This window comes from Drosophila suzukii, chromosome X, assembly GCF_043229965.1.
Source record: "Drosophila suzukii chromosome X, CBGP_Dsuzu_IsoJpt1.0, whole genome shotgun sequence".
NCBI classification, from domain to species: domain Eukaryota; kingdom Metazoa; phylum Arthropoda; class Insecta; order Diptera; family Drosophilidae; genus Drosophila; species Drosophila suzukii.
Window position 1 is genome coordinate 9,105,712 of NC_092084.1, and position 23,964 is coordinate 9,129,675.

General features: G+C 43.8%; 8 protein-coding genes across 12 annotated transcripts; 2 read left to right on the top strand and 6 right to left on the bottom strand.

Moving 5' to 3' along the window:
• Nucleotides 1-5,317: 5,317 nt before the first annotated feature.
• On the bottom strand, nt 5,318-6,036 carry LOC108016557 (uncharacterized). The gene is made up of 2 exons (XM_036820334.3): nt 5,827-6,036; nt 5,318-5,770 (listed from the first exon to the last, which is right to left on the bottom strand). The coding sequence occupies exons 1-2, from the start codon at nt 5,831-5,833 to the stop codon at nt 5,385-5,387; spliced, it is 393 nt and encodes a 130-aa protein (XP_036676229.2). The 5' UTR covers nt 5,834-6,036; the 3' UTR covers nt 5,318-5,384.
• A 929-nt stretch (nt 6,037-6,965) lies between these two features.
• On the bottom strand, nt 6,966-12,653 carry ari-1 (E3 ubiquitin-protein ligase ariadne-1). The gene is made up of 7 exons (XM_065867585.2): nt 12,105-12,653; nt 10,277-10,432; nt 10,152-10,208; nt 8,780-9,429; nt 8,285-8,408; nt 7,998-8,224; nt 6,966-7,921 (listed from the first exon to the last, which is right to left on the bottom strand). Exons 1-7 carry the CDS (start codon nt 12,321-12,323, stop codon nt 7,840-7,842), a joined length of 1,515 nt encoding a protein of 504 aa, XP_065723657.1. The 5' UTR covers nt 12,324-12,653; the 3' UTR covers nt 6,966-7,839.
• A 1,114-nt stretch (nt 12,654-13,767) lies between these two features.
• On the bottom strand, nt 13,768-17,081 carry LOC108016630 (transcription factor grauzone). 4 transcript variants are annotated; one of them, XM_070997403.1, is made up of 6 exons: nt 16,864-17,081; nt 16,135-16,805; nt 15,883-16,080; nt 14,477-15,811; nt 14,355-14,371; nt 13,768-14,195 (listed from the first exon to the last, which is right to left on the bottom strand). In XM_070997403.1, exons 1-4 carry the CDS (start codon nt 16,981-16,983, stop codon nt 15,175-15,177), a joined length of 1,626 nt encoding a protein of 541 aa, XP_070853504.1. In that variant the 5' UTR covers nt 16,984-17,081; the 3' UTR covers nt 13,768-14,195; nt 14,355-14,371; nt 14,477-15,174. The 4 variants fall into 4 exon arrangements, with proteins under 4 accessions (XP_070853504.1, XP_070853505.1, XP_016938815.2 ...); XM_070997404.1 differs by having other exon boundaries at nt 14,351-14,371; XM_017083326.4 differs by lacking the exon at nt 14,355-14,371 and having other exon boundaries at nt 14,742-15,811.
• Nucleotides 17,082-17,310: 229 nt separating this feature from the next.
• On the top strand, nt 17,311-17,989 carry e(y)2 (enhancer of yellow 2). Of its 2 annotated transcripts, none has more exons than XM_065867795.2 (2): nt 17,311-17,487; nt 17,540-17,989. In XM_065867795.2, exon 2 carries the CDS (start codon nt 17,541-17,543, stop codon nt 17,844-17,846), a length of 306 nt encoding a protein of 101 aa, XP_065723867.2. In that variant the 5' UTR covers nt 17,311-17,487; nt 17,540; the 3' UTR covers nt 17,847-17,989. The 2 variants fall into 2 exon arrangements, with proteins under 2 accessions (XP_065723867.2, XP_016939386.2); XM_017083897.4 differs by having other exon boundaries at nt 17,317-17,487; nt 17,560-17,989.
• Nucleotides 17,874-20,386, bottom strand: LOC108016958 (transcription factor grauzone). The gene is made up of 4 exons (XM_017083894.4): nt 20,154-20,386; nt 18,917-20,055; nt 18,475-18,859; nt 17,874-18,415 (listed from the first exon to the last, which is right to left on the bottom strand). The coding sequence occupies exons 1-4, from the start codon at nt 20,277-20,279 to the stop codon at nt 18,065-18,067; spliced, it is 2,001 nt and encodes a 666-aa protein (XP_016939383.2). The 5' UTR covers nt 20,280-20,386; the 3' UTR covers nt 17,874-18,064.
• Nucleotides 20,387-20,654: 268 nt separating this feature from the next.
• Reepl1 (Receptor accessory protein like 1) lies at nt 20,655-21,542 on the bottom strand. Its single transcript, XM_017083895.4, has one exon. It carries the CDS (start codon nt 21,423-21,425, stop codon nt 20,655-20,657), a length of 771 nt encoding a protein of 256 aa, XP_016939384.2. The 5' UTR covers nt 21,426-21,542.
• Nucleotides 21,543-21,810: 268 nt separating this feature from the next.
• Nucleotides 21,811-22,663, top strand: Kmn1 (kinetochore Mis12-Ndc80 network component 1). Its single transcript, XM_017083356.4, has 2 exons — nt 21,811-22,069; nt 22,127-22,663. Exons 1-2 carry the CDS (start codon nt 21,859-21,861, stop codon nt 22,468-22,470), a joined length of 555 nt encoding a protein of 184 aa, XP_016938845.2. The 5' UTR covers nt 21,811-21,858; the 3' UTR covers nt 22,471-22,663.
• A 249-nt stretch (nt 22,664-22,912) lies between these two features.
• LOC108016650 (transmembrane protein 242) lies at nt 22,913-23,717 on the bottom strand. The gene is made up of 3 exons (XM_017083358.4): nt 23,551-23,717; nt 23,229-23,470; nt 22,913-23,169 (listed from the first exon to the last, which is right to left on the bottom strand). The coding sequence occupies exons 1-3, from the start codon at nt 23,615-23,617 to the stop codon at nt 23,038-23,040; spliced, it is 441 nt and encodes a 146-aa protein (XP_016938847.1). The 5' UTR covers nt 23,618-23,717; the 3' UTR covers nt 22,913-23,037.
• Between the last annotated feature and the right edge of the window lie 247 nt (nt 23,718-23,964).

Below are 23,964 nucleotides of genomic sequence, written 5' to 3' on the forward strand. Positions count from 1 at the left end.
TGGAGAAAGTGAAAGGCAAACAGGCACGCCACACAGCGAGAAAATACCCAAAACAAATTCGGCATTTATCTACCCCCCATATCATTTAAAACAAAAGAATAGCTTATAAATATAACATATAAATCCTGAACAAATCAAATCCATACCTCTTAAAGTCGTTTATAAAGGTGCCTTAAAGTATGCTGTGAATAACAGAAGTTCACACTTCTGGATTCAAAATATACAGCTGTATACTTTTAGCTACCTTTTCAAATGATTTTAAATCAATTGGTACTCATACGAAATATGTTGTTAACCATTCACCCATAAATATGAAAAACCAAAGAAATTAACCTAAGTTTACTTCATAATACATAAAATCGAAATGAGTCATTTCAAAATATATCAAAAGCTGTCTTAAGGCATGCAAAGAAATATTTTTTTCTTGTATTTGATGGAAATGTTCTTAATATGCCTGTAGATATCTTTGATAACATGAAAAAAGTGCATAATTTACATTTTTCATCCCGTTCATACGTTCACTAGATCTGGTAAATATCATTTACATATATGACAAACTATTTCATATTATTTAACTATTTAATATGCTTATTTTCCAAAATATTTTACAGCAAACTACTTTGCGAAGGTTTTTAGATCAGGTAATTGCAAAAACCTTTCTGGTATTCGTTCAATAAGCTAAGCACTTCATTTTATTCATAAATATTACCCTTATTATATATATTTCAATATTTTTTTATCTATAAAATCCCAGAAAAATTTGAAATCCAACCAAAAATTGTAACCCTTCTACAGAAACTTTTCTGTTTTATGTTTTTCCAAGTAAAGACCTTATGACTGAATTTATTTTTTAAAAGTTCTGGCGATCTATAAATGTAAATTCATAATGTTTTCAGCTGAGAATCGATTACAGTTAGTAAATCTGTAGTAAGTTAGTCGAGATTTAAGTAGGTGCCATATAGCCATAGACTTTCAAGAGGTTTCTGAGACTTAATTTTCCATTATAGCTTGTCTAAAAAATGTTAAAGATTTTTTTGATTTACTTGAAATTGAGAAATACGAGAGTTGTGAAAATTTCTCGCAGTGCCGGAACAGGAAAGCGGGCGTCTGCAACGTCACTGTGGCGGGGCGGATTGTCCTAGATTTTCGGCGGCTTCTATTTTTAGCACAGAGGGCACTCCCCCCACCACTACTTTCCATTTGCATTTTCCCTTCGCAAGGATTTTTCCGCCATTTCTTTCCGCTCTCGATTATCTTGAAGCACTGTGACGTAGCAGCGAAGGTCGCGACTCTATTGCTTCTCTTTCCCGCCACTCTTGCTCTCTCTTTCCCGCCACTATACCCCTCTCTTTCTGCAAAGGACACGTGTGACGCGCTTTAGAAAAGTGTATGCGGCCATTTAATTACAACTTTATGTCATGAATATTGATTGAAATCAACTTTGACAGGCAGCCAAAACAAAAGACGTTTGCAACGATAGCCTTCGGTGAAATACCGAAGTATAATTGGTTAGAGCCCCATTATATTTTAAATTACTTCCAACTTTTAAACAGCCCCGACCAATTTTCTTAAACTTCACCTAAATATTGGTATTTCCATCCATGGCTTATGGTAAGTTGATATCCTACTCAAGGGAATTCCAATTAAAATGATCTATAATAGCGACCCTTTTCTGGAAAATCACCAGAACCACCTTGAACAGTATGCCAATTTATTTTCCAATATTCAAGGAGTCCGAAGTTGTTAAAAGTTTTGCAAATATTTGTATTCTGACCGCTGGCTTATATGAAATTTATTAGCTAGCTAAGAGAATGAACTTGTATTCAGCACCTGTTCAGTTTGATTAGGAACTCACACAATTTCCAAAAGTCACTATTTTTTGTAGCTCTTTTTAGGTATAACAGAAAAACAATCTTTTTTTTTAACTAAAATCATGTCATTCTACTTGTTGTTTTTTTTTAATTTTACATAATATGTATATGATGTATATGACCATTGTATGGGAATTCATTTAATTAATTTAATACTTAAGTAATAATCCTGTTTATAAGTTTTTTCTTATCTACAAAGAAATTCCAATTTATAAACAAACTAATTCTTCGTTTTACTATTTTTTGATACTTTCCTTTTTTTCTCCAATGAAATTGTACTTTATTTTCACGACGACAAATAACAATTCAGGTTTTATCCAAAGTTATAGTAGTATATTAAAATTCTAAATAATACATAATGTGTTGATACAAAAAGGTATTATATTCCAGATGATGATGAAATTGTTCTTTGCAGAAGATGAGTTTTAAGCCCCCAAGCCCTGCATAAATGCAACCTGGGCCCAATGAAATCGACCTTTGAAGTATTATACCTTTTAAAATCACTACCCATAGTTTATGATTTAATTTCCCACCTATTTGTATTACTATAATTTGAATAATGCAATTTTAAATGTACTTACAGCTCTAGAAGCCAATGGATGGCCCTCTAATTTGGGTAATACATATATTTCTCTGCCCATCAATTATATTTTTCGCGTGGCACACACTTTTGGGAATCGACAAGAAACATACCATATATGTGTGCAAATGCAGTGACAGTTGTGAAAAGCTGTCGGAAATTATGGTTTCCCAAGACGGCGAGCGAATCGACTGATCGCCGGCCTCCTTGCCGCAGACAATCTGTCACTTGATACGCGCTAAGCCACCATTACCACCATTACCTTTACCGTTACCTTGTTGAGATTCCCCACTAAATACGAAACACTAAACACAGGCACACTTTTGTACGGGCGCTGACCAGCGAAGCATTCCAATTCCGAGCCCCAACCCAAACTCAGTCCCATGGGATGCCGTAGAAGTGCCACCTCAGTTGCCGGGAAAAATGTTATTTAATTTTTGTAACGCCCACGGGTTGGAAATCCGGGGATGAAGCAGGGGTTTTTGGGGGGCTCTATTCCACCACCACCACTCACTGATTGTGGCAGTTGCAGTTGCAAATGCAGTTGCATATCTCCATTCGGATCATATTTCGAGCAGCGGGACTTTGGCTTCTGGTCAAGAACCCCGTGGAGTGTGTATACCTATGTGTGTATCTGGGCATAGCACATATAGGAAACCTGCCTCAATGTCTGGCTCTGGTGGCGATTTCGATTTTTTCGGGATTCGTTCGGTTTTCACCATCTCGCACCCCACTCCCTTGGGAAGCGCTGAAAAGTAGGCAGCCTTTTCTTTTTCTGCATTTGCGACTGGGACACACACTAATGCGCCCCTAATAATATTACACACACATCTAAGTCTTCGGCCCACACGTACGGGTAGTACTTAAACAGGCCCAAACATGAGGGATGTTCTGACCACCTGCCACTATATAAGCTGAACGCCGGACCGAACAATGTCTCAGTTAAATGGCGTTAATTAAGCGACAACCAGCGGACAGCCCCAAGTATCCTTGTCTGCGAAGATACTTTGCATACCTTTTTTTTTTAAGTGCACTCACACAGGATCTACTAGACGAATTCTATTTTTTACCGTGATTCAGTGAACAGGATATACTAAAAAAAAAAAAAGAAGGAAAAGAAGAAATCTAAAACCCATTTTCCAATTGAAAATCAATAACCCATAGAGAGACTCATAAAACATATATTATTCAAAAACGTGCCAAGACCCCCAGTTGTAGCCTGGAATTTCGACCATATGTCGCGGGCATATCATCATCATTTATTCAGCACTCGGTTCGGCAATGTCCGTTGAACCGTAATCCCTCTCTCCATCTGTATAATAAATAAATGCGATACGATACGATACGATACGAATAGTGATTCACCGACTGCGTCGCGAACCGAAAGGTACTTATTGCAGCTGCTGGCCACTGCACAAGATTAGACTTAAGACTCTTGTGCGTGTGACAGCGGCTATTGTAAGAGGCCATAGAAGCAACAGAACCAGCCAGCAGCCAACCATCCAATAATCGGGGGTCCATCGTTCAAAAGAAGAAGCCCTAGAGGCCTAATGCAATTATTACCAATGTTTGCCACACGCAAATGGAAACAAGCCAACAACTATCAGATACTCAAACAAAATCATTCGGAGGAGGGTACTGGAGGGTTCCAGTAATCTATATCAACCTATTTCGAGAAAATGTACGTCATAACATCCATAAGAACACCGTACATTTTTGGAAAAGCGAAGTACTTTCTGAGTGGATCTCAACCAACCATATCAGGAAGTTCCCTGAGAATTTGGGAGTTTCGGTAATTTAAAAAATATGATTCGATCAAAATTTTAATTTTTCAATTTAGTTTAAACTATATTTAAGTTCTCAGAGTACAGAAAAATTCCCAGCTAATATAACACAACCAAATTGTACTGTTTTTAATTTAGTTTAAACTAAAACATTATTGGCTTAAATTCTCAGAATCTCGGGAGGAATTAAGGAAATATGTAAGTCTAATATTGCCAAACTATATATTTGCTGCTCTCTTAAAATATTTAGTAAAAAAAATACACATATCTACAAATAACAAACCAGAAGAATGTTATGTGCTTTTAAAATAATAAAAATCCTTTAAAATCTGGCCGACTCGGACTACGTCGCCACTATATGTTAAAAAATCGGCAAGTTAAAAGTGCTATGGAAAATAAATTGGAAGTATACGTAATTAAAGGTGTTACCAATCGTGCCTCAGATGTTGATGTCAACCAGATAATTTATATGTCATAAATTAGACCTTTACCACACACATTACCAAAGCGTTGGGAAAAAAAGAATAAATAAATTTAAGTAAACGGTTTTCTCTTGTGCTCTAATAAGCTTTCACTAGCATTGAGCAGAATAACTGCCTTCTATATACTCATTGTGTTAACGATAATATTGATTATGATCAGTTTATCGAGTACATGAACATACTGGTCAAGGAAAAATATATATTTGAAAACACCCTTAGCGGGGGAACAATTTTGGATTCCGACTTTCTCACCAAGGCAAGCTATATTTACAAAAATACCTAAGTTCAAAAGGCAATGATAAATAAATTGAAAGAATGTTCATACGGAATTAAAGTTGTTACCAATCGTGCCTCGGATGTTGGTGTGTTGATAAAATAATATGTATAGCAAATCTTTAAATATCTTCCTAATTAAAGGATCTTATTTTTATACAATATCATCTGTATTTATCACTTATTTCTTAACAGCGGAAACAACTGGAAAACAACGATATAAAGGATAGTTGATAGTGAAAACACATTTTTCGGCGAACAAGTTTAGATATACAACGGATTGTCAAATAAATTAAAATTAACTTTTCCTGTTTCTAATCCAGCAGAACTCGAAATTCTTATTTAGTTTTACTCATCAACTCTTAGATTTAATAAAAGTAATAGGTTCTGCATCTCAGTTTCGGTCAATGAAATTCTCAATGGGTTGGCATGTCCGTGGGATCAAAGCTCCTGGCTTAATGTTGGTTGTATTCGGATCGTAAACACAGTAAGTAGCTGTTCCGCAAACACATCGGTTACCAAAGATACATGTTGCATTGCAAACTGCACAATGTCCAGAGCACTTCTTCGAGCATTCGTCATTGGAATCGAAGTAGAAGGTGGTTGGAGTTCGCTCTCGAGTGCAGGGAGTTAGGGCGTATACGGTATCCAATCCCATCATTACCGGGGTAAATCCAGGAGGATACTTGTGCGGCCACAAAATGGAAAAAATAGAACCCACTGTTCCATCTAAAGGTAATGCATATGCGCATATGGCCAAGAGGCACAGGCAAAAAAGAACTAGATACAACAATATTTAGGGATATGAAAAAAATGATTTGTGTTTTATAACTTACACCTCATTTCTCCGTTATTATAGTATTATGCTGAGTGTGTCGCTCTCAAAAAACGATCTATCAAGAATAAACACACGTGGCTCTTGGGGTTAAAGATCCTACTGCTGCTGATCTTTCAACCCCCGTTGAAAGGATATGCACTCTCGAGGACTCGGAAAGTGTAACCAGAGCTTCTTTATATAAACCAGTGCTGCCATTAAAAAAAGGGTAAGATGTGAACTAAAACGGTACAGAGACCAACGAATCCAAAATATAAAACATTGAAAACAGGAAAACTGAACAGATTTCACGAAAATTGAATATAAACATAGTTTTTCTGGCTGAAAAAAACAAACGAAATTTTAACTCAACTTGTGCAGGGCTCTACCTCGAATGATCAATTGAATAAAGAATCTTTCCCATACCAAAACAGCCAGTTAGATTTTTTAAATTTTTATTTTCACTAATTTTTGCAACATTTCATCTTTAATTATACATACATAGTTTCTCATAATTTTTACAGCTTTTTTTTATATATATTTTTTTATTCCACATAATGGTGTTTTCATATTTTTCATTTTCTTTCAATTCGAACAACTTTTAACTTTTTACATCAATTTAATTTCAATGAGTTTTCCATTTAGTTTTGTTTATAAATATAATTGTTTTCTTTTTTTATTGTTGTTAAGAATATAGAGAATGCTGAAAACGGAAACATGGTAAAAGGGTCCAACGCCTTCGTAGCGGGGGCGTGGCAAGTCGAGTTTTGGGTGTGTTTCATGTGTTCAACGTGCTTAATTTTGTGGCTCTGTGGGCGGGCTAGGAAACCATGGACAAAACTGTTCTCTTATATACAACGATTTGGGGAGGAGGACACTCCAAGGACCCAAGGATCCCCACTCCCACCTCCCTAACTATACATATCTCGTCTATATATAACTCAGTGTGTTGTGTGTTTCGGATTTCGGTATGTTCTTCATCGGTTTGTGCTGGAGCAAAGTTCACTTGGATTATCGCGGCTGGGAGCACTGATCACTGATCTCAAGCCACCCGGCTCCATTTAACATTTACAATATTCGAGAGGCCATTACGAACTAAGAATGGGGGCGTAGCTCTGCTCCCGCCACGAAAACAAAGCCTATCCGATCGAATCGCAAACATTTTCGTTCCATATATGCTAGGCACAATAGTTTATTGAACAGAAAACAGAATGGGAAAAGGCAAATCAATTTAAAAAACATGCTTAACAAACTGGAAGAAACTCGAAATTTGGAACTAATGAACAATATCGCTAACTTGAAACGGGGTTAAAAAGCGGGTGGTCGTTGAAAGGTCGCAGGAAGTTGGGCAGGTGGAAAGGAAGCTGGGCAAGTGTTTCTGCTTACATGTGTAGTTTATTTCACATACGTTTAGGTTCTATTGTTCGTTTCTCTTTCGTGGAGCTTTGAATTCACTAATTTTTCGCTTTTTGTTTCACTTTTTTTCTTAGTTTTTGTTTTTGATAACATGAAGATCTCTTTGCAATCGGTTAACATCAAATAAGTTTGTAACTGTTGATTATTTACTATATATATATGCTGCTGCTGCGGCTGCTTCTGCTTCTGCTGCTTCTGATCCTTGTGACTGGTTGTGTGAGTGTGTCTATCTGATCCTGTCCGGCCTAGTGTCCTGATGCGGCTGCTCGTTACGAAGAAAAATATATATATAATTATATATTTATATATTACGATTCAATATGGATTTCTCTCTGGTTTCACAATATTCTTAAATGGGTTCACTTTTTGCTTGCAACTTTTGTTTGGGGGTTCCGCGTTTCCTTCCTTTTGCCTTTCCGTGTAGCTTCTACATTATCCTTAACTTCTGTTCAACTTCTTCGGCTTCGGTTTCGGTGTGGGTGGGTGGTGTTGGTTATGTGGATGGGGCTAGCGTTTGGTGCCTTGGGGATGCTGGTTGGGGGAGGCGTGTAGCGGGCACTACACTGACTGCCGACTGCCTGCCGCTCAGCTTAGCTTAGTTATCCAGCCATGACTCTCGTCATTCTGTGTATTCCCACCAGTCCTTGTCGTACCCCTCGTGCACGTGCTTTAGCAGGACAGAGCACCGCTTTTCACAATACCTTATCGAATGGAGATTATTTGGTTTGGTTCGATTGATTCGATTGATTCGTTGATTTGCCGAAAAGTCAAACTCACCTGTATTTATCTTGCACTTTCTGCTTAATATCAGCCAAATTCTCGGATGTAATATCACGTTCCAAATACTCGGACAACGTCTCCGTTGCCGACTCCAAGTCCTTTTGATTATCCTCGAATATCATGGATTGATTGTTCTTTTTCAAGTAATACGCAAACACGTATGTGTACATGAGAGTCTGGCGGCACTGGCAAAGTATGTCGACAGCCTTTTTCAGAAATTGCACCTGGAATTGCAACGAGTTTGGTTAATCTGCATCGTTTTGTAATGCCCTTTGACCACTCACCTCGATCCAGGACATGTTGTGCTGCTGCATCTCCTCCATTTTTTGCTTAACAGATGCATACAATTTGTTCTCAAACTTCATCGACTGCATGTGGTTCATGTAGCGATTGTAGTAGTGGAGATACCTGTTGATTAAGTAGCATTTTTGAGTTAATATATAAATTAAGAACAATCCTTTTATGGTATTTATATTTTTGGACATTAAAAGCAATTATATCTGAAATCCCTTTTCATTTTCGATTGCTTAGTCCTCGCTTATTTTTAATATTATTCTCCGCTGATAACTCTACTTGTTTACCAGCGATAAAACTAAACAGGAAATTATAGCTGATTCATTTCATTCTTTGACTTTGTAATCGTTATCATTAATTATAGCAATTAGCAGATAAAAGTTTCATTCATTGGTAAGCACTAAAGGGTACACTCAGCAAACTGCGTATATATAAGACAACTCTGGAGTATATAGTAATAAGTATCCTACAGCCTCGAAACCCACCTTGCCAGTGAGGAGCGCAGCTTCTCCTGGGCATCGCGGGCGGTCTTGGCCTCGTCCTCGTCGTAGCGATTGCAATTGTACCAGGAGGAACCGTGCGGCTCCCAGGAACCGAGACAGACCCAGCAGAACTCGTGCTTGCAGTTCTGGTTCTTGCACACCATGTGGTTGCAGCCGCCGTCCTTCTCGATGGTCACGCTGCACTTGGGACACTCTTTGGTATTGGCCGCGATCCAGTTGGACGTCTCCGAGTCGTCGTCGCACTTCTTGATCCACTTCTTTAGCCACCGGCACTTGACCGGATCGTGCCAGTTCTCGCCGCAGGCGAAGCAGAAGACATGGCCGCACTTGCAGTGGACGCGACGTGTCTCCGCGTACGGCACCTTCACCGCATAGGTGCAGTCGACGGACGGACACCAGCGCAGCAGCTGGTTGCACTCCACAAAGCTATTGGTGATCAGCTGCTGGTACTTGACCCGCACCCGTGCGTCTAGCACCAGCTTGGTGACGGTCACGTCGTCCACCAGGATATCACAGCCGTGCGCCGCGCACGAGATGGTCTGTCCCAGACCCTCCGTAACGATCTTCGTTGTGAGATACTCGCGCCAACAGATCATGCAGAATCGGTGCCCGCACTCCAGCCCGGTCATCGACTATATGGGATAAACAGAGATAAGCTATTAGTAAACATTTTAGCATAATTTCGAAGTTCTTAGTACATTTTAGCCGCCCTTTAGCTTTTCAGACTATTCTTATGCTTACATATGTATATACAAATTTATATGCCTTTTGTATTACAATTTCTTCTAAATGAGCAGTACCTTATTTATTTAAAACTAGTTCTCGTTTTTAGGGGATTCCCACTTTGTAGTCCCCCCATTTAGCATTTGACCTTGAATTCATTTTCCTATCATACAAGAATGAGACTACAAAAACCAAGTCCTTTAAGTCCGGCAAAAGTGAAAGTCTCTAGAAATTGTAGTTATCAACCTGCATTTGCATATTTGACTCTAACAAGACGGGCGACAAGTCAATTATCCAATCTAAAACCTTACTTAGTTGCACACATAACCCTGAACTGCTTAAATTCACTAGACATAACCAGATTCTGCCAGGCAAATTCAAATAAGTATAACAATCAAAAATTATAAATCAAACGAGTATAATATTGATAAGCTCTGGCAATAAAATAATTGATATAAAATGTTTTAGAATATTATAGATTTGAGCAGCTGCTTAGCACCCGAGCATTGTTATTATCATCAGATAAGGCATTTGTTTCCCCCGAAATGTCGATGGTTAGTCGGTAGGCAAATGGATTTGGAACCACAATTGGGTCATGGAAGAACTTTTCACCCCTTTGGGGGGAACTTACATCTGGCGGTAGTAGTGAAAAACATATTTCGCACTCTTCGCACTGACTTCGTGTGGTCTGAAATAGAGGAATAGAGGGATATGCATTAGGTGGGCCACAAAATGGAACCCTAGCTCTGGGCTCACCTTTTGTCTGACCGCTTCGGTGGCGTTGTTGAAAGGATTTATGACGTGTGCGCATTTGAAGAACTCCTCGGTGTTGTCGTCGAAGTACTTTTCCAAGAGCTTCTCCTTGTCCCACTTGAAGTGATTCAGCAGTATCCGCGTGATGGGTGTGGGGAGCTGTGGACATAAGAAGCGAGACAAAGCGAGTGTCAGTGAATGATGGCTAATATATGGGTCTGTCTGGCGAGAGGGGAGAAAAGCGGTGGCCCCTTCCCAGTTGGCCTCGGAATCAATGCCAAATCGTTAGCGATCAGCAGCTGAAGCTGCATTAGGTTGAACCACTAGCGGATGTCGCTGCGGATGTGGTTGAACCACTAATAATACGAGTAAAAAAATTTCAAAAACTCCAAGAACAGGTCTAATTAAAATCGCTAGTTACTTTTCTTTGGTAGATAAAATTTAAACCTTTTTCAACTACAAGTACTTAACTTCAATAAATATTTATAACATTTCTTGGAAATATAAAAATACAAAAAGGTGAAAATGTTTAGAATTAACATTAAGGAGGTGTTACAAAGTATTTTATTTAACTAACAATTAGCTATAGAAAACATCTGCTTCAATAAATTGTGTCAACAAACAAAGTTAGCACCCACATAAAGTTAATTTCCCTTGCTTTGGTAAGATTTCAAGACATTTAAATGCTTTTCATTTATATTTTATATTTTGGAAACCCTTATATTTTAATAAATGTTTTTTATTACCAATTATCTAAAAAAAAAAAAAAAAAGTTTTGGTACGTTAAAAGAGCTTTTACTCTTTTTGACTGCATGCAGGTCTTTTTTCCATTGTATACAATTTGAACCATTTCTACGGAAATCCCTGAAAGTTTGGTTTTTCCAAGGAAATCCCTCGATTCACGCGAAAGTGAAAAGGGACGACCGTGGTCAATTTTGGGAAAGCCAGCTGCAAATGCGGAGGAGGGATGCGGATGCGGATGTGGATCTGGCGACCTTGGGTGCGCCTGGGTGCTTGTGTTCCGATTTCACTGGCACTGGCAGTCATCAACGGACGACCTTCAGTTTATCCCAGATCCCAGGCAGAGCGGTGGGCGAAGGCGGAGAAGTGGGCGCAAGCTGCGCGGATACACATGCACAAATGCACTGTGTTTGGTACAGTGGTAACTCGGTGGGACGAAATTTTTCTACAATCTATGTCCACTCTTTCGACTATATCGACTATACTTTTTGAAACCACCAACAATGTTTGCTGTTTCGAATTTCATTGGTTAGTCTTGAACATAAAAAATATATTTAAAACATTGCATTTCTTTAAAGATGAGCGTTTTAAAGATTATTACTCTGCAGCAAAGACAAACGGAACGGATGTACACACAAGTTATCTTTAGATTCGTAAGATTCGTGTACTTCCCCAACATTTTTTTTAAGCTACGGTCAGACGATAAAATTGGTTTGACCAAAATGACAATCGATTGCCATGAACTTACAAAGAATATAAATTCGCCAACATGTTATTATAAATGATGAAATACATGTTCTTGGAAAAACTAAAGCACACCTATATTATATTTTCCTCTGATAAGCACTGGGATTGTTTAATAAACACAAAGATAAAACAAATAAGTACCAAGTACCCATAAGTTAAGGAAAATGAGTCCCTAACTCCAAGTTCCCGTAACTCATGAACGTTCATGTTAGGGAGGGTTGACTGTGTTTGTTGGTAATTAAGAGGGTGCACAGATAGCCCCCATATGATGTTAGGTAGGGGTAGGTGGGTTGGTTGTACACACATATCTGATGCCCACTGTACTCTTTCGGTTCGCCCTTACCTTTAGCAGCAGATTGACATCGTCGATGATCTCCCGCTGGTGTTGCACAATCTCGTCGGTGGTGAGCACCTTGTACTGGTAGTCATCTTGGTCCAGCTGGCGCTCCGCGGAACTTGGAAGGTCCACCTCCATGCCAAAGTCGTCATCGCCATCGTCGCCCGAGGAGACGTTGCCCGAATCGACATTATCGCAGAAATCGTTGTCATTGTCTGAGTCCATTTTTCGGATTCTGTTTTGCGCTTCTTCTTCTGCTGCTGCTGGTGCTGCTGCTGCTGCTCCTCCTTCTCTCTGCCTCTTCTTCCTGTTCCTCTTCCTCTTCCTCTTCGCTCTTCGCTCTCTCGCTCCACTTCCGTTCTTTGAGCTGCCCCTCTTTGTTCTCCGCTTTCGTGGCTTTGTTTTCCTCTGGCTTTCCTTTGGTTTTTGCTTTAGCCCTCTTGCTTTTCCAACTTGCTTTTGTTTACGTTTTTGCGCAGCTCTTTTCCTTTCCCGTTGTTATTGTTGTTGACGTTGTTGCTGCTGTGGCGTGGCCCGTTACGTTTTCCAGCGATTTGTTGCACCAGTTGCACACCTCCCAACACTAACTTGTTTAATTAGCTGCTGATTTTAACGCTGCGTGCTGCTGTTTTTATTGTGGGGGAGGGAAAAAGAGAAATACATATGTGAGATTTTCTAATGACAATAGGCTGAACGAAGACCTGTTCAGCTGGCGCGGTCATACTGGCGGCGGGATTTTCCGCACTGCGGTCACACTTAACAGAGACGAACTGCTGATTTAACAGCGCAAAAGGCCAAAATAACACTCTGCTAACTATATGTATGCCTGTGCATGTGTGTGCCCGTATATTATATACACAATTGCATTGTTTTTTTTTTTTGTTTCCCTTTTATTTTCTTCATAAGCAGATTATGTTGTTTTCAAGGTAATCACACACACCAGCGCACTGCCTGTACGAGCTGGTCCAACACATGCGCACATTACGTGTGTATTGCCACACACACACACGCTCACACTCGAAAAGCTTATGACTTTTGTTGACTTTTTACGCACTTTTGCCACAATAAAAACACAAGCATATCACTTATCGTGACCGACTCGACGTCGAGTTTAGTTGCATGGCAGTCTGGTGACGGTGGCGTTGGCGTTGAACTTCGAAAATCGATTTAAACACACGAGCATTTTAAAACATTACATGCATTTCGCTCGAAATTAGATACTGTAAAGTAACAGAGCAGTGTTGCCAAGTGCTCGAAAATAGTGCTGGCAAATATTCGCGTGGGAGTGGTTGGTGTCCTCACTAAATGTAAGGGAGACTGTTAAAGCACAGATCACAACCACAAAACTGGTCACCCTAAACAGCAAAATGGAGAGCAACCTTGAAAGTTTTTTAATTTTTCTTCATTTGGCGCCAACAAAATGGCGACCCAATATTATTAGAAATAAAAAACCAATTTTATGCTGAAAATACTGTTTTATTTTAATTCCAACATAAATACATCAGATAAAATCTTTACAGCCCGTCTCACTCTAATCCATCGCCATCTCGTTTCTCTTTCTATTCGAAACTCAAATAAGAAAGAGATCGCCGCTCTATAGCCATCTCGCTCTAAATAGTTTTTTCCCAAGTTTCGTATAACATTTCACCAATTATACGAAACTTAGGAATTTATTACTTTTTTAGACTGGTTAAGGCGCGTAAAACGTTACCAATTTGTTTCCTTTATTTGCAACATTTTGCATGCCTTTTAAGACTTTGATTTTTTTTTGCATTCCGGCTTGTAAAACGTTGCGTCTTAAGATTTTTCTGGCGTTTTGTGTTTAAATCATTTTGTTTTACTGCTTGACAGACGAGTCAAACATTAAAACAATCAGTGTGTGGCTTTCAAATAATCTTATTTGGCTTACTGTCCGTAAGACAAATCAATTTCAGCCGTTCCAAGGAAACCATGTATTTTTTATGCTAAGTTTCTTTTTTTCTTTAGAAAACGGTTCGAACGATTCTTAGCGCGCTCTAATCTTCTCGTTCATTCGAACCGATCTCCAAAGCTATTTCTAAAACCTTTTTTTACCCATTAGATGGCCATCTCAGCACCCTAAACAGATGAGAAGAAAAAACATAATTAGGATAGTTTTGGATGCAACGTGTCCGAAAATCTCCTTTAAAAGTGGAAAAAGATCGCAACTGACTATCTCTTATAACCAGGTTTTGAAGATCATATGAAAGCTAAGCGATCCCGGGAGTACGCACTCACTTGCAGATAATTTGAGACTGAAATGGAAAGCGGGAAAGAATAGAAGTTATTAATAGGGCTCCACCATTTTGTTTGTCAAAAACTGTGGGCGTGTACGTTGCACCGCGTGGTGCACTACTTACCATGACAATGAAAACTGTACCACATTTATATATCTATTTAAAAGCCCCCCAAATGGCGTCCTTACGCCCAAAATTTTCACTTAGTGCAAGAAATTAGGGAAAACTAAGAGCATAATGCCAATTCGATGCGTAATCAGTGTGTATGTATACCAGAAAACAATCAACTGAGTAAAAGGTGCTTGCGTGAGTGTGTGTTGGATCAAGAAAAGTCTAATACAATTTGAGAAACTAATCACTTCACTAAAATTCGTTGCGTTCCGATTACCTAAACTCTAAAAAATTAAAATGAAGCTAGAAATTAGTAATCTGCCTAGTGTGACCAGAGCGGTGATGCAACATCTAGCTATTCTAGCCCTCGATATTTTCGGGTTTTGGGCACTCTAAAGGTTAAATACCAATATCGGAAATAGTGGGAATGGAGGGGAAAGTCTTAAAAATGTTGGTTAAATTTGAAAATAACAAAATATTTAAAACTATTTTTTTTGAGACTTACAATATTTTTGATTTTAAAACTACATTTTTTGGTGGCTCTTAAATAATTTGTATTCCAACCCAATTAGTTATTTATATACTAAACAATGATTAAACTTAAGTGCTTTAAAATAAATTAAAGTTATTTATTGCAAGAGTTGAAACAAAATAAAGACCTAGCTTTAATATAATTCCAATGTGTGTGTATATTTGGTTTTTGGAATCCATCAGTCGTTCATGTCGCCCACACCCATGGCGTGGCTCAGTTCCTTTCCCCCGGCAGCCAAGACGTCCAGCAGCAGGTCGCCCTTGTCCTTGCGCTTGCTGGGCCGCACCTTCTTCTGCTGCTGCAGGGCGGCCACCTGGGCGGCGTGCATCTGGCGGCGGTGCTTGTGCATGTTGCCCGAGTTCTTGAAGGTCCGCTCGCAGAAGGCGCACTCGTACAGATCCTGGCCGGTGTGCGTGGCCGTGTGCTCCTCAAGGCCTCGGCTGCTCTTGAACTCCTTGCCGCAGTGCGTGCACTTGTGGTACTCCTTCGGATGATGGTACCGGATGTGCGCCGCCAGCTTCGCCCGCGAGCCCTTCTCCAGGCCGCACTGCTCGCACTTCCACTGCCGCAGCGAGGCGGCGTCCAGGTGCATGTACATGTGCTTTCGCAAACTGTTCTCGTCGGACAGCCACACCTGGCACTCCTGGCACTGCACCTCCGGCAGCTGGGAGCCCTCGCGGTGCACGGTGCGCTTGTGCACTAGCAGGTTCTGCTTCGTCTTGAACTTGGCACCGCAGGAGTCGCAGATGAAGGGCACGAAGGCAGGGTCATGGGTACGTCGCATGTGCAGCCGCAGATCGACGGCGGTGCGAAAGCTATAGGCGAATAAGAAATATCATCAAACTCAAGGGCAAAGCTCAGTATCCCTTTTCTTTCATTCACTTACGTTCTGTCGCAGTGTTTGCACTGCTCCTTTCGCTCCTGCTGGTGCACCCTTGAGTGAATGGTGAGCAGGAACTGCTTGGAAAACCGCTTGGAACACTGATTGCAGGCGAAGCTTAGCTCGTCCTCGTTGGAGTGGAAGCGCAGCATGTGTACGTCGTAGCTAATCCGGCTGACCAGCTGCTTAGAGCAGATCTTGCACCTGCAGTTCGTTCATTAGTAGGGGTTACACCAAATGCCTATGCTGGCCAAGTACCTAAAATAGTCTGGATCGTTGTGCATCCGGAGATGGTCCACGTAGAGGGCACGCTTCTTGTAGCGCCGCTGGCAGCAGACCACATATCCGGCGGACTGGTGATGGTTCCGGAAATGTCGCTTCATCTCGGCAAAGTTTTGGAACTGATCGTCGCCGCCGCACATGCAGCACTCCAGGCGGCCGTGCAGAGCTATGTAGCTGTCCATTTCGCGGCCATTGCTGCTCCGGCTCTCCGGATCGCCATCGCCCTCGGCCTCCTCGTCCTCGTCCGCCTCCTCCTGGTGGCGCTTCGTCTTGGCCTTGGCCTTGACGACCCGGGTTCTGGGGGTGGCTGCGGCTGCCCGCGGTCGCATGCTCCGTCTGATGGGCGAAGGCAGACGCATCCTCCGCCGGGTGGAGGTCCGGATACTGCTGCTCCTGCTGCTGCTGGCATCGCCGTCGATCTCATTGCACTCCTCGTTGTCCGCCGCCGCAGGACTCACATCAATCTCCGGCTCGCACAGGATCTGCGCCTTGGTATCCGCATCCTCGTCCTCGGAGAACGGCTCCATCTTCAGCTGCTGCAGGCCCAGCTGCTTCTTCATCACCATGGCGCAGAACTGCTCAAAGTCGGCCAACTGCTGCCAGCACTGGGTGCAGAGGCACTTGGACACCGCGTCGTTGGGCAGGAGCTGGAAATAGGGATGCAATGCGGGAATACATGGTTTAAACAGAGTTGAATCCACTTACCACCAACTGCAGGTGCTTCTCAATCAGCTCCGCCAGGTTGGAGGGCGCCTCCTCCTGGTCCTCCTGGTCGAAGATCGGCACGCTGTGCTCCGCATCGTCCAGGCAGAGGCGGCATATCATTGCTTTATGGCTGCAGGAAGACCAATTAATTCAATTAATTGCCTGGCAAATTCGGTTTACAAAACGCGGAGTTGCCAGATCTCGGGCGGAATCAACGACAAGCGAGAGAGATGCCAAGGCGGAGGAAAAGCAAAAAAGCTAAAGGGCAAATGATGAGATTTCCAAGTATATTATCAATAACTTATCAATAACTAAAAGTATATAGGTTTTGCACTTTTCACTTTGACCTGAGGACTGAAATATATTCGACTAGTGCTTCTCGTTTGATAAAACATTTTGAACTGTTTAAAAAACTAGCTAGAAAAGTGGACAGATTGTCGGCGCTGACCACGCCGGCAACAGCAACAACACTAGACAGACGGACAAACAAAAAAGAAAAGACGCGACGAACCGGGCAAGGAAGAGAAGAGAAAGAGCAGAGGCCGAGGCAGACGAAGAGACGGAGGCAGCGGAATCGACAAGGACCAGGAAGAAGAAGAGCAAGAGGAAGACGCCCCGAGAGAAGTAATTTGTAGCATTAGACCCCCAATCCCATTTGCCGGCGTCTCTCAACCAGAATGACCGTTTCCGCCGCAGTGGACCAGTACACGGTGCTAACTGGGGACCGCTCCAAGATCAAGGACCTCCTGTGCAGCCGCCTGACGGAGTGTGGCTGGCGGGACGAGGTGCGTCTGATGTGCCGCACCATTCTGCTGGAGAAGGGCGCCAACAACAGCTTCACCGTGGAGCAGCTCATCACGGAGGTAACGCCCAAGGCCCGCACCCTCGTCCCAGATGCCGTCAAGAAGGAGCTCCTCATGAAGATCCGCACCATTCTCACCGAGAACGAGGAGGAGCCCGACGAGCCGGAGGACGAGGCCTGAACTGACCACCCACGATTTCCACGCAACTACAGTAATTACTCGAGTTTATTTGTACGGTTTTATACATAAATCCCGGCCAGGGAATACCCCGCAGTTCCGCAGAATCCATCAATGACCAAATCCATCTACGTTCCATCAAGAAAGATGAAGTTTTTTTTGTTGATTAATGGCACTGCAGGGTGGTTACACACAAAAGTAGCAGACAAACACACACAGATTCAGTCGGGCGTGGGGCACACGGAGCTGTTGCTGACAAAGTCGAAGCCCTCGGGATCGGGTATTTCGATCAGGGACTTGTTATTGATCCCGCTCAGCGGCGGAAGCATGTGTCCGGCTAACGTGGCAGGAGCAGCCACTACTGCCTGAGGAGGAGGTGGTGGTGGGTGAGGATGAGAAGCCACTGGAGCCGCTGCGGAGGTAATGCTGCTACTGGGCTGCGAGTACTTTCTCACCCAGTCGTTCGGATGCATCTTCTTCTTGTGGTTGTGCATGTTGGCGTGCGACTTGAAGGTGCGCGTGCAGAACTGGCACTGATACAGATCGATGCCCGTGTGGGTGGCCATGTGCTCCTAGAAGAGAAACAGTCTGGGATTAGCCCGATCAGGATGGCGCACTGCTGGAAACTCACGGCTAAAGCCCGCGGTAGCTTGAACTCCTTGTCGCAGAGACTGCATTTGTGCCGCTTGGCGGAGTGATGGTACCGCATGTGGCTGCTGAGTGCGGCACGGGATGACTTCTCTGCATTGCAGAGCAGGCATCGGTACTTGGTGTCGCCGTCGCGGTCATCGTGGCGCGCCAGATGCTTGCGCAGGCTACGCTCGTCCCGCAGCCAGCGGCCGCACAGGGTACACTGCACCTCCGCCACGGGCCCGTCCGGATGCAGCGCCTTCTTGTGGATGAGGAAGTTGGCCTTGCTCCTGAAGTGAGTCCCGCAAATGTCGCATATGATGGGCGTAAAGTCCGCCGCATGCATCCGCTTGACATGGGCGCTCAGCTCGAACTTCGTGCGGAATCTGTAATGGGACAAAGCAACGCATTAGGTGATTGGCTACCAGGCCAGCACCACTCACGTCTTGCCGCAGGTGTCGCACACCTCGGGCCGCTCGGTGCCCTTGTGCCCCTTGAGGTGCATGGTCAGCAGGAACTTCTTGGCGAAGCGCGCCTCGCAGATGGCGCACTGGTGGACCAGCTCCTGCTGCTGCGAGTGGAAGCGCAGCATGTGCATCACCTGGCTGTTGCGGTTGAGGAAGTTCTTGCGGCAGCTCTGACAGCTAAAGTACTGCGGATCCTTGTGGCAGTGCAGATGGTCGACGTACAGCGTCCGCTTCTTGTACCGATTGTTGCAGCACTTCACATAGCCGGTGCAGTCGTGCTCCACGCGAAAGTGGCGCTTGAGATCGTTGAAGTCCTCCAGCGGAGCAGCGCAAATGGCGCAGTCCAGTTTAACATTGGCGGCTATATAGTCGTCCATCTCCTTGATGCTGCTGCGCTTGACGGGCGCCTCCGAGGGATCGTCATTGTCGTCGGCAGTGACCAGTTTCTTGGTCTTGGGTCGGCCGCGCTTGCCGCGTGGCTTTGGCTGCTCGTCGGCATCGGGAGCCACTTCCGCCTCGTCCTCATCATCATCGTCGTCCTCATCCTGATCCTCCTCTGCTCCTGCACTGCTGCGTTTAAGCTCTCGTAACCTGGCTCTTGATTCCCTCAGAGATAACTCTGTGATCTTTGCCTTGTTCTGCTGCTTGCGCTTCTCGTACTTCCTCTTGATGATCTGATGCGTCTGCTGCAGCGGTGTTTTGCGTGGCCTGCCCCTGGGGCGTGGCTTCACCGGATCCAGCTCGGGCTCCGGCTCATCTTCGTCCTCAGGCTGAAATTCCGGCTCGAAGTCTGGCTCAAAGGTGTCGCCGTAGTCGCTGTCCTTCTCGTCGCCCGCGGACAAGGCGTCTATGACCGGTTCGCACAGTATGTGATCCTTGATGTCGTCGCCCTCGTAGCTGAGCTTCGGCTCGATGGGCGACTCCGTGTTCCACACGACCATGGCAGGCTCCGGCTCCGCCAGTTCCGGCAGCTCCGGCAGTTCCGTCTTTAGCTGCAGCGAGCGGTGCAGCGACCGCTGCTTGTCCGCCACCATGGAGCAGAAGTGATCGATCTCGGTCAGCTGTCGCCAGCAGCGGTTGCACAGGCACGTGGACACCGCGTCGTTGGCCGCCAACTGGGGAGGACAATTGGGTGTGGTGTGGATCATTATTGAGGGCCTTTGTACTCCGGGTTGGGGACATGGACATGCAGTCCATGTCCAAATCTACTCACCACCAGCTGCAGATGTCGCTCGATCAGCTCCGGCAGCTGGCGCAGCGCCGGTTGCGCCGCAGACGGGTCCTGGTCGAAAATGGGCACCCCGTGCTCAGCATCCTCCAGGCAGAGTCGGCATATCATCTCATAAAAGGAAGGACACAAATCACAAATCAAATCGGGTTAAATGCAGCTGTTTTTAAGTCGTTGCTGAGTTGTTGCCGCGGGCGTTGCCGGACCGCGATCAGAAGCTGCAACAGAGCAGCCTCATCGGGAAAAAAGCTAGAGATATATAGCTGAACAATTTTCCAAAATACATACTTAGTTTTAAAGATTATACTTCTTTTTCCGTGAGTTAATCATATCAAAAATCATTTTTAAAATGTACATACACCTTGGATGTGTTTTTAAATTTATTTCTGTACGGTGCGGTTGAAATAATTTGTAGATCTCGATACGTGGCTTATCTAAGGCTACTTTTTGTAAGCATATTGGCTAATTAACTTTTCTCTGGGATATTTAGGGTACTGCGACTGGCTTGAGATCCATTTCTGGCTTCAGATCGATTTCCGGCTTGAGATCCATTTCCTCGTTGCTAAGACGCATTGGCTTCGGCGGAGTTAGGGGTTTATCCTTCGGCCTCGAAATGTTGTCCTTGATGACCAGCAGATCGGATTCGGATTCGTTTATTAAATCAAAGCCAGACAAAGTGCTATTCCTATCGGTCTTGTCTCCCAGGGCTTCATTTATGGTATCAGATAGGTTTGCCATCTGCTTCCGCTTCTGCTTCAACTGCCTCTTGGCTATCACATCGTTGACGAGGTCCTCTATGCTGGGCGTAATCTGCAAGGCAGGACGATGTCCACGGGATAGGAAACAGCTATCCGCCACGGCCATCATTTGCCCAAGAATAGAGCCCATAAGTTGACCCACTAAATCACCGCCCGCCAAAGTGGCATGGATCAGGACCTGGTCAAAGGAGAATTCATTGTTGCTGAAGAAGGAGCGCAGGAGCTCCTCGTAGATCACCTCATTACCACCGCCCACAGTGGGCAACAGCCAGAACAGGAAGAGCAGTTTCATCTCGTTAAGGAATGGAATGAATGCCACCAGACCCGTTGTCAGAAAATCGAAGACCACAAAGACTCCGTAGACGATCCAGTAGGACATCCACATGCGGAGTTCCTCTTCGCTGCGCTTCTGACCGTTAAGGATCTTGTAGGACGCGAAGGCCGGATAAAAACAGCCCACAAGCAGGGAAAGAAGACATAATACGTTTGCGTAAAACATTGTTTCAATTTTGAGCCACTTTTAAATTTTGGATTTTATGTGAAAAAATAGATGTGTGTCTGGGTTTATGGTACTCAACTTGGTATATGGACCATACAAGAATTTGACAATACTAGATGGTAAAGTGTATGCCTGCTTTAGTTTTTCCAATTCAATAAATGAAAACTATTTGGGAAAATTTTCAAGTTAACGTGTTCTTACGAGTTTTATATCTACTCGCTGCAGGTTTTACATAAAAAACTAAATATTTTCTTAAACTACAACAATATACAATACAAAATGTGGGTCTTTTGAATAAAAGTTGGGATCCTCTCTTTTGCCCAGAAAAATAGCTAGAGTATCGATAAATAGCTAGATTAACTTCACTGGTCGCTAAAGCAGTGTTGGTAAGGGCACCGATTACGGATTTGATTTGAAAACACGAAGCGACGCGATGGATCCCACCGAGAGTCCAGGAAAACCCCCAAAATCCTATGTGCGCCGCTCTGCTCTGTTTGAGAATGTGGCCAACGTGACCGCCGGTGATATGTCCTGCAGTGATGTGTCCGACATTGAGCTCCAGGATGTGCCCGCCACTTTGGAAGCCACCCTCAAACCGCGGGCCTATGAAGCCAGCACTTTGTTCAACATTGACCTGGACGAAAGTAAGTGGTTCCTTGGCCAATTGAACAATATATACCAACATGTAGTCTCCTTTTCAGTCTGGGGACCCAGCACGCAGGAGGATGAGGTGCAACAGTACAAGAAGCGCGCCCAGGTGGAGCAGCAGAAGTTCGTGGACTTCGTGATGCAGGCGTATCTGGACATGGATAGCCAGAATGTGAGCTACCAGCCCAGCAAGGAGCAGCAGCGCTATCTCGACCAGGGCCCCAATTTGCAGAACTTCGTGCGTGGCTCCTTGGCCTTCACGAATGCCGCCATCCGATTTCAGGCGGAGCACGAGGACATGATGGAGCTGCAGAGCAACCTGGAGGATCAGTACCAGTTCATGCGTAACACTATGATCAACAACGCTATTCACCAGAATCTGGCCGGCCCACGATGATAACGCATGTATCATGTACATAATTATAAGTGAATGCTATGGTCCAGAAAAGTCAAGACTAATTTAAGCTAAAAAGAGATAAACCCTATACTACCAAATGGTAACACATTAATCGTAATGTTATCTATATCCATGTTATCTATGGATGAACGTAAAATTTGAAGTGACCATTAAACTGTTCAAATATCAAAAACGCACACAATATTCCAATTTCATTTTAAGCTTAAGTTCTTGGGGTCTCTGTGATTTGAAACTTGGCTATTGATTCCACCATAAAAATTGTAGTGATTATTAATCAGACAACTTGCACTCTTCAGATTGCCTTATTTACTCAAAGACTAAAATACATTAACGCCATTTAGTGATGAAACAATATCACCTTTCAAACGTCCAACTTGAAGATATCAAATATCCGACAGTCCCATAGAAAGTAAGCAATAGATAGCGTGCTTTCTTGAAAGAAAAACATTTGCCTGTATGTAAACTCAAGTTAACAAGGGTTTCAGTTTATCTTATGGTCTACTCAGGCGTTTGGTTTCATTAAAATTGTGTGTGTTTGTGAGCTGGTCATTCCTTGTTCCAGGCGGCCAGGTACTTCATGAGGTCCGTGAGGCTCTCGAAGTCGGTGCGGCTGGCGGGCGGTTCATCCTTGGTGATTCTTGGCAGTGCGTTGCCCATTTTGAGCCGGAACTCCTGGAACTGCAGGGGAAACGGAATAGTTAGAAGGGAAAAGTCATGAAACTGATGGCGTTGCTCACGTCTTTGGCTCCGGACAGCTTCCAGAAGCCGTAGCAGAAGGCGCCGGTGCCCATGACAGCGTACAGAGTGCCCCAGCCCAGTGCCCTCAGGGCCAGGGTGGCGCCCTCGTCCATCAGGATCAGTCCTTGCCGGGTTCCAGCCTGCTGGAGGACCTTGCTGTCCGTCTTCTTCGCGGTGGCCAGCGTGCGGGAGAAACCGAACAGAGCGGAAACGCCGCCCACTAGGCCCAGGAAGGCGCCGGCTGCAAAGTGGAGGAGGAGGTGTACTCCAGTCAGGTCAGGGGAATATGTAAGTGCCGGACGGGAGAAGACAAGAACCCACCCTGGATGCGGAACTTGCGCTCCTTCTCGGCCGCCACGGCATCCGCGTTGGTGCCGGCCTCGCTCATCGTCTGCTTGCTATTGCTATTGCGATCTATTGTTGTCGTAATTACCCAAATCGGAGCGCACTGAACAGCTGATGGCTTGACCGCTTGACCGGCCGGTATTTCGCAGCACTGCGTCGGTGGTTGTTGGCCAGCACTGAAATCAGAGCTGCCTCCTTTCGGTTCTTTAAAATTAGTAGGCAGCGGTTTTTGAAATAGTGAAAAAAGCTACAAAGTAATTTAAGTCGAATACTCATTAATCTAGGTTACAAAACCAAATTGTAACATTATTCAGCTAGTAAGGCGTTTACCGTTACCGAAATATATAAATAAATATAACAATACTTAAGCCTATTCTAATTAACTTCCAA

Excerpts from the sequence above, each read along its gene's own strand:
- LOC108016650 (XM_017083358.4), bottom strand. The coding sequence starts at position 23,617 with ATGAGCGAGGCCGGCACCAACGCGGATGCCGTGGCGGCCGAGAAGGAG. Across the intron at positions 23,471-23,550 it reads GCGCAAGTTCCGCATCCAGG|CCGGCGCCTTCCTGGGCCTA; the intron begins GTGGGTTCTTGT and ends TCCACTTTGCAG. Across the intron at positions 23,170-23,228 it reads AGCTGTCCGGAGCCAAAGAC|TTCCAGGAGTTCCGGCTCAA; the intron begins GTGAGCAACGCC and ends TTTCCCCTGCAG.
- Kmn1 (XM_017083356.4), top strand. The coding sequence starts at position 21,859 with ATGGATCCCACCGAGAGTCCAGGAAAACCCCCAAAATCCTATGTGCGC. Across the intron at positions 22,070-22,126 it reads CAACATTGACCTGGACGAAA|TCTGGGGACCCAGCACGCAG; the intron begins GTAAGTGGTTCC and ends TCTCCTTTTCAG.
- LOC108016630 (XM_017083326.4), bottom strand. The coding sequence starts at position 16,983 with ATGATATGCCGCCTCTGCCTGGACGATGCGGAGCACAGCGTGCCGATC. Across the intron at positions 16,806-16,863 it reads AGAAGCACCTGCAGTTGGTG|CTCCTGCCCAACGACGCGGT; the intron begins GTAAGTGGATTC and ends CCCTATTTCCAG. Across the intron at positions 16,081-16,134 it reads AACGATCCAGACTATTTTAG|GTGCAAGATCTGCTCTAAGC; the intron begins GTACTTGGCCAG and ends AACGAACTGCAG.
- LOC108016958 (XM_017083894.4), bottom strand. The coding sequence starts at position 20,279 with ATGATATGCCGACTCTGCCTGGAGGATGCTGAGCACGGGGTGCCCATT. Across the intron at positions 18,860-18,916 it reads TGCGACACCTGCGGCAAGAC|ATTCCGCACGAAGTTCGAGC; the intron begins GTGAGTGGTGCT and ends GTCCCATTACAG. Across the intron at positions 18,416-18,474 it reads AGCTACCGCGGGCTTTAGCC|GAGCACATGGCCACCCACAC; the intron begins GTGAGTTTCCAG and ends TTTCTCTTCTAG.
- Reepl1 (XM_017083895.4), bottom strand. The coding sequence starts at position 21,425 with ATGTTTTACGCAAACGTATTATGTCTTCTTTCCCTGCTTGTGGGCTGT.
- ari-1 (XM_065867585.2), bottom strand. The coding sequence starts at position 12,323 with ATGGACTCAGACAATGACAACGATTTCTGCGATAATGTCGATTCGGGC. Across the intron at positions 10,433-12,104 it reads ATGTCAATCTGCTGCTAAAG|CTCCCCACACCCATCACGCG; the intron begins GTAAGGGCGAAC and ends TTATGTCCACAG. Across the intron at positions 8,409-8,779 it reads CTGCGCTCCTCACTGGCAAG|GTATCTCCACTACTACAATC; the intron begins GTGGGTTTCGAG and ends CTTAATCAACAG.